Consider the following 16,794-nt stretch of genomic DNA (forward strand, 5'->3'; position numbering starts at 1 on the left):
TAGTGTTTTTGTTTTTTTTTGGTTAGTCCTCACCTGAGGATATTTCTCCGTTGATTGTAGGGGAATGGAGGAGGAGAGATGGAGAGAGAGAAACGTGGATGTGAGAGAGAGACATTGATTGGCTGCCTACTGCAAGGCTGGCCAGGGCTGGGGATTGAGCTTGCAACCCCCGCAACTGAGGCAAGTGCCCTTAACAGGAATCAAACCCAGGACTGCAGGCCCGCTCTCTATCCACTGAGCCAAACCAGCTAGGGCTACATAGTGTTTTAAAACCTAGATGCTGATAAATGTTTGTTCATATCTGTTGATGGAAATTGGATATGGACTCAGACCACTTTTTAAAAGTAATTTTATTTAGTCTACTTTGAATCTTTTATGTTAGTTTACATTAGGATTAGTTATTGGCCTAATTCTTTTTTTAAAATTGAATTTAAAAAATCTTTATTGTTGAAAGTACTACATATGTCCCCCCCTTTCCCCCATTGACCCCTTCCAGCTCCCCTCCCCCCCCCAGGCCTTCACCACCCTATTTTCTGTGTCCATGGGTTATGCCTATATGTATACAAGGTCTTTGGTTGATTACCTCCCACTCACCCACCCTCACCTGTCTTCCCTCCGAGATTCCTCACTCAGTTCCATGCTTCCATGTCTCTGGATCCACTCGTTCATCAGTTTATTTTGTTAATTAGATTCCTCATATAAGTGAGATCATGTGATACTTGTCTTTCTCTGACTTATTTCACTTAACATGATGCTCTCCAGGTCCCTCCATTCTTTTTTACTGCTGCATAGTACTCATGGTGTAAATGTACCACAGCTTTTTTATCCACTCATTTACTGATGGACACTTGGGCTGTGTCCAGATCTTAGCTATTGCAAATTGTGCTGCTATGAACATAGGGGTGCATACATTCTTTCTGATTGGTGTTTTGGGTTTCTTAGGATATATTCCTAGAAGTGGGATCATTGGGTCAAATGGCAGTTCCATATTTAATTTTTTGAGGAAACTCCATCCTGTTTTCCATAATGGCTACACCAGTCTGCATTCCCACCAGCAGTGTACTAGGGTTCCCTGTTCTCCACATCTTCACCAGCACTTGTCATTTGTTGGTTTGTTGATAGTAGCCATTCTGACGGGTGTGAGGCGATACTCATTGTCGTTTTTATTTGCATCTCTCTATTGGCCTAATTCTTTTTTTTTTTTTAAATATATTTTACTGACTCTTCACAGAGAGAAAGGGAGAGGGACAGAGAGTTAGAAACATCGATGAGAGAGAAACATCGATCAGCCGCCTCCCGCATACCCCCCACTGGGGATGTGCCCGCAACCAAGACACATGCCCCCGACCAGAATCGAACCCAGGACCCCCAAGTCCGCAGGCCGACGCTCCATCCACTGAGCCAAACCGGTCAGGGCATATTGGCCTAATTCTTACGGTGTTATTGGATAATAGGAAAGGCAATGGAGGTAGTTTTCTTGTCTTTTGAGAAAATTTTTCTGACCCTTGCTAACTAGCACAAAGTTGGGATGCCTGGCAGGTTGATTTTTTTAGTAAATCAAATTCATAAAGTCCAAAAGGGCAGAGGACACAAGACCTTTGTTCTTGAAAAGCCACACTTGAACCTGAACGGTTATTATGTAAGCTTGAGAAGAGCTTTATTTGGCTTCTGAGTTTGAGAATTTCGCGCATTCAGCCAATGTTGAAGCACCTGCTAGATGCTTTACATTGTAAATGCGTATAACTTATTAATGTTTTTTTTTTTAAAGGAATGGTTAGTAAAATTTTCTCATTTAGGTAATACTATTCTCTAACTCCAGTTAAGCTTTTCTTGTGTATTACAGAAAATACTGGTTTAAAAATCTTGTGTAAAATCTAGCAGTTCCTTTCCACACACATTAATTCCTACAGTTATTTACTTACCACAGACCATTGAACCAGTTACTGTGAGAAATATAAGAATGTGTAAGAAAATATTCTTATCTAATAAAAGAAAATTGGAGCTGTGTATAAAAATAATTATAATTGAGCATTCTTGGAAATTTGAAGAAAATATACTGAAGGCATTTGGGCTTTTACCGAGTAGGGTAGTTCTAGGACAGTGATGGCGAACCTTTTGAGCTCAGCGTGTCAGCATTTTGAAAAACCCTAACTTAACTCTGGTAGCGTGTCACATATAGAAATTTTTTGATATTTGCAACCATAGTAAAACAAAGACATATTTTTGATATTTATGTTATATATTTAGATGCCATTTAACAAAGAAAAATCAGCCAAAAAAATGAGTTCGCGTGTCACCTCTGACATGCGTGTCATAGGTTCACCATCACTGTTCTAGGAGAAGAAAAAGAATGATAGGACATGGATAAGTCACTGTTTTTATTTATTTTTTTAAAATCTTTAAATTCTTTATTAGTTAAGGAATTACAAATGTGTCCTCATTCCCCCCATGTTTTTATTTTTTAATTAATTTTTTTATTGTTGAGAATATTACAGGTGTCCCCCCCCCCCCCCCCATTGCCCTCCTCCACCCGTTTGGTCAGTAATTATTCAGACTATCTGTTGAAATTATATATATAGCATACAATACGAACATGAAGAATTAAAAAAACCAGAATCCACACTTAAAGGTAGCGTCACAATTTGATATTGCTATCCTTTAACGATTATACCATACACAGCTCTGGGGGTCATACCCCAATTGGTTATAGTAATGTAGGAAAAATAGCTGTGAGTTCCTTACTTGGTTGGTATACTTTGAAGGTAGGAGAGATATTTTGTAGTAGACTCGACTTAAATTCATTTTAATGGTTCTTTGGAGTCTTCGTTAAGCAGAAGCTGTCAAATGATATGATATACATGAAAAAAATGAAACTAATACTAATTCAAAATGACAAAGTCTGATGATATTCTCAATTGGGATAACTTTTTTCAGATTGCTTACTTACTAACATTTCCAAATTTAAATGATCTTTGTTGAGCATTATACATAATTTTATGAATGTCAGACGCCACTTCAAATAAGTTGTATAGTGGTATGTATGATGTTATTTCACTTTTATAAAACCAAGTATTTCCTGTATACATAGGAAAAAATTCTGAAGGACACACCTAAACTATTAAAAAGTATTCCTGTTATTGCCATTCTTTTAGTGCTGTTCTTATATGAAGATATTTGTTTAGTTGTAGGCAAGACATTCATTTATCAGGCTCTGAATCTCTATGGAAAGAGATTTGGGGGAATACTCTAAGATTGAATGTGTTGCCCAGCCAGTATAGGTTGTGGGCTCGATCCCCAGTAGGGGGCGTGCAGGAGGCAGCCAATCAGTGATTCTCTCTCATCATTGATGCTTCTTTCTCTCTCCCTCTTATTGATGCTTCTTTCTCTCTCCCTCTCCCTTCCTCTCTGAAATCAATAAAAAAGACAGAATGTGTTCAGTTTGGGGTGTCAGAAAATGTCACTGGGAATTTTTCCCTTTGTTCTCCCCATATAAAGAAGCTAATTCTAAAATTTGAATAGGTCAGACTATCTCACAGTAAGCTGGAATGACCTACCTTATCATTATAGTGGTAATCTCTCGAAGAGGAATTGTAAATTATTCTCCAATTAGTAAATTGGTTAGAGCGTTGTTGTTTTTTTTATGAGCATAAGAGATGCTTTCTTGTTCTTTTCCTTATGCCCAGTTGCAACCCCTGTATATTTGGGAATCAATGCATTGGAGTCAGTATTTTAAAACATACATCCCCCCCCCCCCCCCCCCCATTTATAGCTGACTATATCCCAGAGGGATCCTTGAGGAACAAATGTCCTTTTGTTATTGGAAGATTGCATGGGTGGGATTTCTCCATTGCTAGTAGAGTGGGTTGTCCCTTTCCCACTGGGAGCTGGAAGTCTGGTTCTTGTGGTATCTTGAGAGAGAATTTTCCAAGACTTGCGTGGGAGAATGAGATGTGGTAGAAAGGTGTATTTGTGCGAAATTATATCTCTCAGTTTCCAAAGTCCCATATCCCTTAAATCAGTCCTGGGAAATGTGCAGCTGCGGCTTCAGCAGAGCTAGGAGCAAAGCCACTGTCCAGAGTTTCCGTTCCCTGGTGAAATTGAGTCAGGTCCCACATGGCTGTGGAGCGTGCCCCCTGCAACAGGAGAGCCAAGAGTGCAAGAGGGCCAAGAGAGCAAACTTCGTTTGTTCAGGAGCTTGTGTATCTCAGGTTTTCCGCCCTTGCAGTGCCCATGTCTGTTCTGGCCAATGTCCTGTTCCCAGGTGTGGCTAACAGGTAATCACCTTTTCTACATCACCTAGACCTCACTGGGCATGTGTCTATTGTCCCGTCTCTTCCTCCAGCAATCTGAGGAGAACATACCTGGAGAGTGTTAAATTGCAGCTTTCTGGCAAAAAGCTGTGCAAATGGCATGCCTATATTATCCGGCCTTCCCTTTACTCCTTTCCTGTTGATTAATAATCAGGTTATTACATTGGTATCACTTTGATTTGAAAATATCACATAATTGATATTACCTCTATAGTTAGTTAAGAGCTCTGTAAGTTCAGAAGTGGGGAAAAGAATACTGTGGGCCACCACCTGTGATTAGGGAAGACTTCCCAGAAGTGCCAGTAGGACCATACTTTTGGACCATTCTTGGATGAGTAAAATTTAGATAAGTAGAAATGGGGGAGATTTTATCTGGCAGGATTTTGTAAAGTAAGAGTATAGGTTTTTTGTAGTGGAGTAGTTGGAGATAACTTCTAGAAAAATAAACTGGGGTTAATTATTAAGTCCTTGAATGTTGGAGTTAAAGTTATAATTGCTACCATCTTTAAAGTGTTTATTTTATTCTTTGCATTGTGAACGAATCTGAAGTACATTATTTCTATCCCTCTTATCCATTCTGTAAAAGGTAATATTTCAGTTTATAGATGGTGATCTGTTGTGTAAAGGTTATCTGAACCTCATTGGGAGAGATAAGATTAGACTTGCCCCCAAATCTGCCATTGTAATGCTAATCTGGTTTTATGCCAGAGATGGCAAATTTACATGCTTCAAGGGGCAAGCAGATAATGAAATTAAGTGAAACCACCTGGGTACTGAACTGAGGTCAGGAGAGATAGCTGCAAAGAAACAATAGAGCAGGGCACACCATTGGTTTGTGGCCTCTTGTGGGCAACAGTCAGGCTCTAGGGAAGATACTTGAGGAAGCAGCCTGACTGCCGTGGTTGTAACTGGTAGAAGTGTTCAGGAAGGACTGGAGAAGGCTGGACACTTACAGGCATTTGCAGGCTCTAAAATAAGGATAATGTCACTTGAAAATGAGGGGTTGGATTATGAAGGAAAAAAATGGATAGGATTTAAATAGAAATAACAAGTTTTGAGTAAAAAGAGAGTGATAGGTTTTGTTGACAAAAGAAGTTAGGGAATAGTTTTAAAAGAAAAGCACTGAATTGAGATTGGGACATGATGAGTTTGAAGTAACAGAATGACTTCTACTTGGAGATATTTAACATAAGCTGAGTTCAGGACAATGATCTGGATTAGTTAATAATAGTAACTGATGTTTGTATTGCACTTTAGTTTGCATCGCTCTTCCATATATGTGTAGATGTTTCTTTACTTCCTCACAATAACCTTATGAGATTCAGATAATTTCTTTCTGTTTTGTAATCAAAGTAATTTGTTAAATAAGGCCAGTCAGGGTCACAAAAGTCAGTAGTGGGGACAGGACTTGAATTAACGGATCTTCTGATTCCAAAACGCATGTTCTTTCCACATTCTATTCTCTATTTTATGTATACATGAAGATAACAATTGGAGCCCTGGCCAGGCTCATTTGGGTGGAGTGCCATCCTTTTCACTGGAAGGTTGTGGGTTCAATCCCTGGACAGGGCACATATCCAGGTTGTGGGTTTCCATCCCTGGTCCAGGCCCGCATGGGAGGCAACTGATTACGCTTCTCTCTCACATTGATGTTTCTCTATCCCTTTCCCTTCCCATCTCTCTAAAATCAAATACATATCCTCAGGTGAGGATTAAAAGAAAAGATAGCAATTGGAGAACTAAATATAAATGACTAGTGAAGACAAGTAGAGTGGGGAGGCAGATCTCCACTGGGACCTCACATTGGAGGCTAGAATGGGGGCTGCAGATGAGGATAATTGTCTTGCTCTCTGAGTTGGATCTACTAGGGCAGCATGTTCAGGCTCTATGTCTTTTCTATTTTTTAAATATATCTTTATTGATTTCAGAGATGAAGAGAGAGGGAGAGAGAGATAGAAACATCGATGATGAGAGAGAATCATTGATTGGCTGCCTCCTGCACGCCCCACTGGGGATCGGGCCTGCAACCCGGGCATGTGCCCTTGACTGGAATTGAACCCGCAGGCTAACGCTCTATCCACTGATCCAAACTGGCTAGGGCGAGCTGTTTCTTGTAGTCAACATCAGATGAAGAGATTGGTGTTTGTTTGAATGAATGCACACAGTAGCTGCTACAGCTTATCAGTTTCCTTCATTTACTGTTAGTATTATGGAACAGGGGAATGGCACTTAGGTCATTTTTACTCTTTAATAATTTCTAAAGCCTCTGTTGGATTGAGAGCATTATTGCCGCAGATCACAAAAAGAAAAAGAAAGATTGATAGACTGTTCCAGAATGAAGGAGAGTGAATAGATTTTACAACTAAATGCAATATGTGATCTTGAATTGGTCTCTGGATAGGGGGGAATGCTGTAAAAGATATTATTGGAATAATAATTTGCATATGGACTATGGATCCTATATACTAAAAGCATAATATGCAAATTGACCAAATGGTGACCATCCAGGCGACCATCCAGGACCACACTATGACACCCACTGGTGCCAGGCTAGCCAAGGTGGGTGCGATGCGATTGGTCAGGGCCCGGCCATCACCCCACAGAGGGAGGCCCAGGCCACCCACCAGTGGGCTGTGGCGGGTGGGTGAGGCCTCTCTCTGCGAGGGAAGCCCAGTTCCTGGGTGCTGGAGGCTGGAAGGAAGCCTGGGTGTCGACGACTGGAGGGAAGTCCGGTTCCCAGGTGCCAGAGGGAAGCCAGTGCCAGCAGCCGGGGGGAGGAAGGCCTACTCTTGCACGAATTTCGTGCATCGGGCCTCTAGTTAGATAACAATGTTGCATCACTGTTAAATTTAATGATTGGATAATGTACTTTGGTTATATATGAGAAAATCCTGGCTGTTAGCAAACACATATTCCAAATATTTATGGATAGAGAGACATCTGTCTGCAAATTGCTTTCAAGTAGTTCATGGAAAATACGTAGATATATGGGGCATGAAGTGGCTGAAATGATAAAGCAAATGATGCACAATGTACACGGTTGCTGAATCTGGGTAGAAGGTACAAGGAGTTCTTTGTACTATTATAACTTTCCTCTAAGTGTGAAATTACATCAAGGCAAGAAAGGTAAACTATTTAAAAGGAAACAAGAAAACACTTAGAATAATATAGTGATTATGAAATGTTAAGTATTACAGAAATGTTGTGCCTTCTTGTAACAGGTCTTTTCTCATCCCCTATGACTCCATTTGAATATAACCCACATAGTCTATTTTGATCACCCAAATCTAAAGGAGGACCTCCTTCATGCCCACTCTTCTTTCATTGCATTTATTACATCTTTTTTTCTTTTTTTTTTTTAAATGCCTTTTTCTCCTTCAAGCCTGAACTCCATCAGGGCAAAGATCATGTCTATTTTGTTCACAGAATACCCAGTCCTGGCACATAAGCTCAATAAGTGTTTGTTGGATTTGGATGAATGGATTAGTCAGTCACCAGTATTCCTTTCATGTTAGTTACCATCCTTTTACTTGCCTAATCCTTCAGAAAAAAAGATGACTCCTTTTAACCAATCTATTTAATCCTTCACCCATCAAGCCTTTATTGAGTACAGTCATGTGATTCCTGCTTATCTGGCTAGCTTCCTCTCTTGCCAGCTTCTCTCAGATCTGCATGCCCTTTCTGGTGATGCACCCTCTGGCTACTCTTTTTTTTTTTTAAATATATTCCATTGACCTTCTACAGAGTGGAAGGGAGAGGAACAGAGAGCTAGAAACATCGATGAGAGAGAAACATCGATTAGCTGCCTCCTGCACACCCCCCACTGGGGATGTGCCCGCAACCAAGGCACATGCCCCTCAGTCCACAGGCCAATGCTCTATCCACCGAGCCAAACCGGTCAGGGCCCCTCTGGCTACTCTTGTCAATACGAGTGCCTTGTATATTTTCCTGTCACTCTCTGTACACTTCTTAGAAAGTATCATGTATATATATCCCTACTTTTCCTGACTGCAGATATCACAGCTTCCCCCCATTATTTTTATATTTTTAGTCCCTAGCACATGAATGTACAAATTGTGTTTATTGAATACATTTTATTGAGTGCTTGTATTAGGCATTGTGTTGGGTGATTATATATATATATATATTCCTCTTCAATTTATAAGCTAACCATGTAAGATAGGGACTTCATTCTTCCTGGTAATTGGAGTTCATAGCAGTCCTGGGACTATTGATCATATATACTACTAGAGCCCCGGTGCACGAAATTCGTGCACGGGGGGGGGGGGGGGGTTCCTCAGCCCAGCCTGAGCCCTCTCATAGTCCAGGACATCCTTGTCCTTACTGCCTGCCTGCTCGCTGCTCCTTACTGCTCAGCTCGCTGCTCCTGCCACCACCGCTGCACTCGCCAGCCATGAGCCCAGCTTCTGGCTGAGTGGTGCTCCCCCTGTGGGAGTGCACTGACCACCAGGGGGCAGCTCCTGCATTGAGCATCTGCCCCCTGGTGGTCAGTGCGCATCATAGCGACTGGTCGTTCTGCCGTTCAGTCGATTTGCATATTAGGCTTTTGTTATATAGGATTATATTTTATCTCTACTAGAGTGCATTATACACAGCAGGCAGTCTGGGAATGAATAAAGTTACATCTCAGTAATAATCAAAGACTGTTTAAATACAAAATAAATATTAGCAAACATGTAAAAATATGATATTAAAAGGATTTAGTCAACTGGTTGACCAAATATATTGCCTGAGGAGTATTGCTTAATATATTGCCTGAGGAGTATTGCCTAATAAATTGGTAAAGGAATTGATCTCCTAATAGCCTTAAAATATTTGGATTTTTTTAATCCAGCAGTTTAACTCCTATGAATCTTCTTTATGGGAATAATCATAAGAATAAGAAAAAAGTATATCTGTAAGATAGTAAGTATTAAGTTATGGTGAATTCACAAGTTGGAATGCTATTTGGCCATCAATATTAATATTTATGAAGCATTTGTAATGTGGAAAGATGATTATTAAGTGAAAGACAAGTAATATAAATCAGGATATACTGGTCATGGTCTGGTATGAAATACTCAAACTTTTAGTGGCTTAAATTTATTTTATGTTTTTATTAGAGAGAGAGAGAGAGAGAGAGAGAGAGAGACGTTGATTTGTTGTTCTATTTATTTATGCATTCATTCTTTGGTTGATTCTTGTATGTGCTCTTGGTGGATCAGGATGCTATTCTAACCAACTGAACTACCCATCCAGGGTGTTTTGTTTTTTTTAATATATTTTATTGATTTTTTTACAGATAGGAAAGGAGAGGGATAGAGAGTTAGAAACATCGATGAGAGAGAAACATGGATCAGCTGCCTCCTGCACACCCCCTACTGGGGATGTGCCCACAGCCAAGGTACATGCCCTTGACCGGAACCGAACCTGGGACCCTTCAGTCCGCAGGCCGATGCTCTATCCACTGAGCCAAACCGGTTACCGTGTCCAGGGTGTTTTAGTGACTTTTAGCAAATAGTTTTGGCAGAGGACCTTGCTTATTGTTACTCACCCAAGGATCCAGCTCTGTTACTTGGAGGCTCTGATAATCAACTATATTTGTTACTTTAGTCTGTTGGCTTCCTAGTCACTTTGTTTTATTCATTAAAAGATTTGGTGGTAATCTGTAGTATAACAGTGACATATATTTTAGCTAAGTAGAACTTGAGTATCTATTCAATTGGACCAATTCATTGGGGTTGCATTGTCAAGTATTTGAATGATAGTGGTGGGCTGATGAATGAAATGGAGCCTATTGTCATGGAGATAATGATGTTGGAAAATCTAGGGATCTTTCTTTGATAACAACCTGAAGAAATTCTGTGGTCAAAGTCAAGCATGTGACTTCTTAATGGTCTTTACAAGGATATAGAATAATCCTTTACTAGTATAGAATTATTCATTTTTATTTAGACATGTTTCAGAACTAGTTCCCAGGAATGAACAGTCCTTGTTTTAAAGAAGCTTGCTATTCAGTTGAGTTGTGAACTATGAATAGAAACATCAAAATATATGCAAGCATAGAAAGAGAGTACATAGCATAGCTAAAGATATTGTGATTGAATCTGTGAAAGAAAGTGTGGGGCTTGAGAGTAGGGCAAAGGGGAAGGAGTAATAATAGCAGGTAGAGAAAAGAGGATTTTAGAAAGAGAAAACAGGAGACTTTTTACAGGAGTTTGAGTGTTTGGGGATTGTGAGGAGGATGAGGATGGTAGGTTGTGGTGGAAAGGAAGCTGCCATATAATGTTTGCTGTCTTAGTAGATGTTTTTGTACTGGTTAAAGGGTTGAGAAGGTACAATTGGTCCTTAATTAATTCTTAGTTTTTAATCTGTAAAATGAGGATGGTAATATTAGGTGCCTACCACAAGGATTCTTGTGAGGATCAAATGTAAGAATTTTATTTAACAAAACATTTAGAGTAGTTGTCTAGAATATAGTAAATTCTCATACTAGTAAATGGTAGCTGACATAAAAATAATAATCATAGCTGGTTTAAAGCAGCATAAAACTTTATTAGCCTAGCACAGTGGTCGGCAAACTGCGGCTCGCGAGCCACATGCGGCTCTTTGGCCACCTGAGTGTGGCTCTCCCACAAAATACCACATGCGATTGAAACTTCGTGGCCCATGCGCAGAAGTTGTTATTTTGTGGAAGAGTCACACTCAAGGGGCCAAAGAGCCGCATGTGGCTCGCGAGCCACCGTTGCCGACGACTGGCCTAGCATTTAGAATGGTTTTTTGAAGATAGTGTGGAGGTTGGTGGACTAGGGATAGAGGAGACATGGAGCAGGTTGTAAAAGCTTTTGTAAAATTCCAGAAATCACTGAGGGCTTGATTAAGGCAGTAGCAATAGGAATAGTAATAGATAGTAAATATTTGTGTTAGAATTGACTGGATATAAGTACTTAAGTACTTAACTGATGTTTATATATATAATCTGTGAGAAAGATGAAAGATCTAGGATAGCACTTGAGACTGCCTCAATGTAGACCCATCAACAGAAACAGTTGAAAAGTGAGTGGGTTAGGAGGCAGAACAAAAAAGAGCTCAGTTTTAGAAATAATAATAATGAAATGCATATGGGAAAATTGGGTTTGTTGAGTTTGAAAGGAGTTGAGTAAATGATCCAGGTCTAGAGAGAGATTTGGGTTGGGTTCAGGAATCGGCAGTGGTGGTAAACTGCAGTTGTGGGAGCATGTGAGCTGCTATAAAAGGGGGAAGAGGGATGGTTGAGATTTCACCCAAACACTGGAGAGTTAGCAGAGGAAGAGGTGCCCCAAAAGGGGTACTTGGGTTATTTATTGAATTCTTATTATCTGTTAAGCACCACAAATACATTCACTCCCTTCTCCCCCCACTTAATTGTTGTAGTGTCCCTATGATGTGCAATACCCTTGCTGAGAAAGAAATTACCCCAATCTTAGCTGTTTAAAACAACACAAATCTTATTTCACAGTTTCTAGGCATGGTTTGACTTACTCCTCTGCTTCAGGGTCTCACAAGGCTGCAGTGACGGTGTTGGCTAGGGCTAGGGTCTTGTGTAAGGCTTGACTGAGGAATGATCTGCTTCCAAGCTCTTGGTGGTAGTCTAGATCCAGTTCTCTGCAGGACTGAGGCCTTCAGCTTTTTACTGGCTTTTGGCCAGAGCCCAACTTCAGTTTCTTGCCACATGAGCCTCTCCATATGGCAACTCATTTACTTCATCAAAGCCGGCAAGGGAGGGAGTCAGTTGGCATGGTGGAAGGTGTAATCTCATATAATCTCAGGAGCAGTCATGTGAAATTTCATCACCTTTGCCAGATTTCATTGATTAGAAACAGATCATAGGCGCTGCCCACACCCCAGGATCGGTTGGAGTAGAGGGGAGGAGACCGGAGATGATGATGATGGTGGTGGTGGTGGTGGTGGTGGTGGTGGTGGTGGTGTCAGGATTTCACTGAAGTGTGGATGGAGGTGGAGGTGCTCTCTAAGGCAGTGGTCGCCAACCTTTCAGGCCTCATGGACCACCAGTGGTCTGCGGACCACCGGTTGGCGACCATTGCTCTAACGTACCATTTTAATTCCTATGTTATATTAAAAAAAAAAAGAAACTGAAATAACTTGTTCAAGATCATGTACAAATAATGGGGCCAGAATCATTCAGGCAGTCTGGCTCCACAATTCCGGGCTCTTTTGCCATTATATCGTAAAGACTGAGAAATGCTGTAGGGTTTAGCAGTTTGGGGAGTTCTTTGGAGACTTTTTGTTTGATATCTTTTAATGGTGTGGTGTGGGTCCAAGTCACATGTGGTTTCAGTGAATGTGCAGGTAGGAAAAAGACTGAGTAGAGATTACTCTTTCAGAAGGTAATTTTAAAAGGAAGAGAATAGTAACTATATATTGTCATCATATACTGAATTATTTCTCTCCATAGTAATCCAGAAATTTTTCTTTTTCAGTTCACCAAGTTTAACCAGTAATGCCATTCAGTTGCCAATATCAAGCAAAGCAAACATAAGCCAGTTTTAATCTTTTTAAGAAAAGTGGTAGTTCTTTTCACAGTGCCTGACGGTAAGTCACAGTTCCTACCTTTATAATAGATTTTTTAATAGATCTAAGGCTTTTAGAACAATGATTTGGGAAGCAACCATTTTAAAACTTTTATTTGCCTTTTCTTTCTTTCCTGATAATTTTAGTGTAGAGTCCATGTGGAAAGAATAGAAAGATACTAGTTTCTGGCAATTTATTGTTATCTTTCATTAATCTTAGGGATTTTTTACCTCCAGTTGTTAAAAAAAAAGAAAAGAAAAAAGCTAGACATTGAAATCTGTCCCTTAATTTCAGGGGTGGGGAATGTCAGGCCTGCGGGCTGCACAAGGCGTAAGAAATCATTTGGTTTTGTGCTGCCAAGGCATTAGGGGTGAGTTAAGTAGATAGCAGGCTAATTTTTAAGTTGATAATTTTGTATAGTCCATGAATGATGTTATAAATATACAAATGGTCCTTGGCAGAAAAAAGGTTCCCCACCCTGCTTTATTTTATAGATGTTTTATAAGGTTTTGACTTCAAATAGTTAGTGGCAAAGTTATTTTAAATATTCTGATTTTCACACTCTACTGTTCACTAGGTGATAAACTATTAGGGCCTGAGTTTCTTTTTCTTTAATACATATTTTTATTTTTTCAAATATATTTTTATTGATTTCAGGGAGGGGAAGGGACAGGGAGAGGAAGAGAAAAATATCAATGATGAGAGAGAATTATTGATCTGCTGCCTCCTACATGCCCCACACTGGAGATCAAGCCCGCAACCCAGGCATGTGCCTTTGATCTGAATTGAACCTGGGACCCTTCAGTCCACAGGCTGACGCTTTATCCACCGGCTAGGGCAGGGTCTGAGTGCAGATGGAACTCAGGCAGCTCAGGAGAAGGAATTGGAACTAACTTATTTCCCCTAACTTGCAAGTTGGTGGCTACTTTATTTGTTCTTTGTAAGTTTAACCTTAAGATTTTATCGTTATAAGGAAAAAGTGGAGTTAGAAACATGTTTGATCAAATTTTTAATTTTTGTTTTTTGTTTTATTTTGAATGTAGAACAGTGATATGTACACATAACTTTTTTAACCACTGGCCTTTTTGTTTAAACTATGCTTTAATGGTAAAACAGTTATGTATTTTACTCGTATCATTACTATTTGTTTTTAGGCAACAAGTTTACTTAATTGTCCAGTTAGCCATTTTAAACATAAAAACCTATGTTATTTGGAGGTGGTGTTATTTATCTAGTACAACTGTGCTGTGCTTTATGTGATGGTATTTGTATGTGTTTAAATTTGACCACTTTTCTTGTCTCCTTCTTTTAGTAACTATATCAGAGTGTGAGGTATAAGCCCACAGAATCCAGAGAGAAGTCATCATGAAGTTATATGTATTTCTGGTTAACACTGGAACTACCCTAACATTTGACACTGAACTTACAGTGCAAACGTGAGCTGTATTTCATTTGTTTGCATCAGCTTTGCATTTTGTACATGTAAAAACTTAACAGGAACAATTTGATTTGTGAAAACTATTGCTTTGTTAAATAAGAGTAGTGACATAGCAAGTCTTAAATGCAATATTTCATCTCAGCATATTGTTATCTTTCTCTGAAATGCTAAAGTTAAAATCATTAAGTTGTGCTTTATTCTATTTGTGTGACAAGAAACAACTCACCCACAAATATTCTGATTTCAAACCAAAGTTATCAATTAGAAGTAAGTTTTCATAGCTGATTTCTATTCTAAGTTTCACAGTATACTGCTAAGGGGATTATTGCTAGCTATATAAAGCAACATGTATCAATCCCATGTTTTTTAGTGATTTTTTAAAAACTCCCTCATATGATTAAAGACAATATTTGACTTTTAGCCAAATTAGTGGGAATCATGTGTCTAATACTCTAGCTATGCAGGGTTTCAAATATTTGACTAATAAATGTTCTCTTATATGGGGAGAAGTCTCAGGGGAGGAAAGAGGTATTTTGAGGCCAAACGGAGGGGAATAGAAATAGCAAATCCAGGGGGGTGGGGAGCAAAAGTAGGTTTACAGTGAGTACAGTAAACGAGTTTATTCTTGTATTATTATTATTTGTTATTTTTCATATGAACAACTATAAACCTACTTTTGCCCCACCCTGTATTTCTAAATCTGCTTATATTTTTATAGTGGCCGTAATAGCAAAGACTTGATAACAAAATAGAATTTTGACACTGAAAATATTATAATTTATGGAATTAATAATCTTAGTTTTAAAATGGAACTGTGAAATTATTAACTTAAAATTTTTTAGTTTTATAAAATGCGATTTTACCTGTAAAGGAATGATTTTTGAAGAATAGGAAAAGGATATACAGACAGTCCTCGGGTTACGTCAGACTCTACCTACGTCGTTTCGTGGTTACATCGCCATCTCCCATTTATGTATAAAAAGAAAGTTCTGTCATTTCGATGTATGTACATATGTGCTTTATGTTTTTTATTATTTATTTACCACAAGTAAAGGTCAGCAATTGTTACCTTTCTTTTAAATTTTTTTTTTTTACTGTTTCACTCATTACTGCTGTGTACGTGCTCCACGTGAGTGATGTAGGTGCTTATGTAGGTGGGTTCTGACTTACGGCAAAAATTGCGTTATGTAGCGCTGTAGGAATGGACCTCTGACGTAACCCGAGGACCTACTGTAATTTTCATATGGCTTAGATTTAATATATGGTTGTGTAATGTGATGTGGAGCTTTTATTATACATCCTATGTTTTGAGGATTTTAACAGACCTGATGCTAATTTGAGCATATTCCTTTGCTACATTATATAAAGAGCACAAAAATAAATGTCTACTGTCTGTATTTTATAGAATCACTTTTAGAAGTGGCACATGGTTTGACTTATTTACCTAAGATAAATAATTATGAAATCCAATCCCAGAAATAAGCTTATATCAGATATTTTACATAATATTACATTGATAGTAAGCATATTTGTCATGGGGCTAACGTAAATAACTAACTGATTTTTTACCTTTTTATTAAAGTGTTACAGATCTTAAGCATGCTATTCATAGCAAATACAAGATCGCTATTCAGCACCAGGTGCTGGTGGTCAATGGAGGAGAGTGTATGGCTGCAGATAGAAGAGTGTGCACCTACAGTGCTGGGACGGTAGGTGTCCTAGCAGCCCTTCTACTCAAACATGCTTCACCTTCCCCAGATAGGGCATGGGGAACTCAGCGTTCAGAATTAAGGCTTATCTGCTTCATGTATTGAGGGCAATGTGCATGTTTAGTATTCGTAATATTTTACTTCAGTGTTGTTTTTTCTTTGCATTTTTACTTTCATAGGACACAAATCCAATTTTTCTTTTTAACAAAGAAATGATCTTATGTGAGCTTCCACCTGCTATTCCTAAAACTACCTTTTCAACAGAAAATGACATGGAAATAAAAGTTGAAGAGTCACTAATGATGCCTGCAGTTTTTCACACTGTTGCTTCAAGAACACAGCTTGCAGTGGTAAGATATAAGTATATTTTGAGATGCAATAATACTTAGTTACATCTAATACAACTTAAAAAATTAACTGGTGCATTTAACAAAATGAAGTCTTACACATATACTTGGTAATATTTTCGTGAATTATTATTAGTCATTTGTGAACATTCTAGCATTTATTACTTCTAAAGCATTCAAATCTAAATAGCAAGGTATGTGGCTCAGTTGGTTGGAGTGTCGTCTCATACACCAGAAGGTGGCAGGTTCGATTCCCATTCAGGGCACATGCCTAGATTGTGGGTCAGTGTTTCTCCTATGTTTTCTCTTCTCATCTCTCTTCACTTTTCTATTCTTCCTCACACCCTCCCTAAAATCAATTTAGAAAAAAAGAATATTAACTTATGAATCCAACACCCTTACCTTTTAAATTTAATGCT

The 16,794-nt window shown here is 38.9% G+C and overlaps 1 protein-coding gene across 2 annotated transcripts in view; it reads left to right on the forward strand.

Moving 5' to 3' along the window:
* The window catches only part of RB1CC1 (RB1 inducible coiled-coil 1), a 67,985-nt gene that overhangs the window by 1,577 nt on the left and 49,614 nt on the right, over window positions 1-16,794 (forward strand). For both annotated transcript variants that reach the window (XM_070392321.1, XM_070392322.1), the window contains exons 2-5: window positions 12,791-12,902; window positions 14,194-14,317; window positions 15,902-16,028; window positions 16,208-16,378. In XM_070392321.1, coding sequence (XP_070248422.1) covers window positions 14,247-14,317; window positions 15,902-16,028; window positions 16,208-16,378 — 369 coding nt within the window. In that variant the 5' untranslated portion in view covers window positions 12,791-12,902; window positions 14,194-14,246. The remainder of the gene's footprint in view (window positions 1-12,790; window positions 12,903-14,193; window positions 14,318-15,901; window positions 16,029-16,207; window positions 16,379-16,794) is intronic.

The sequence above is a fragment of the Myotis yumanensis genome, unplaced genomic scaffold (genome assembly GCF_028538775.1).
Source record: "Myotis yumanensis isolate MYYU_CA2020_CCGP unplaced genomic scaffold, mMyoYum1.0.hap1 SCAF_15, whole genome shotgun sequence".
NCBI classification, from domain to species: Eukaryota; Metazoa; Chordata; class Mammalia; order Chiroptera; family Vespertilionidae; genus Myotis; species Myotis yumanensis.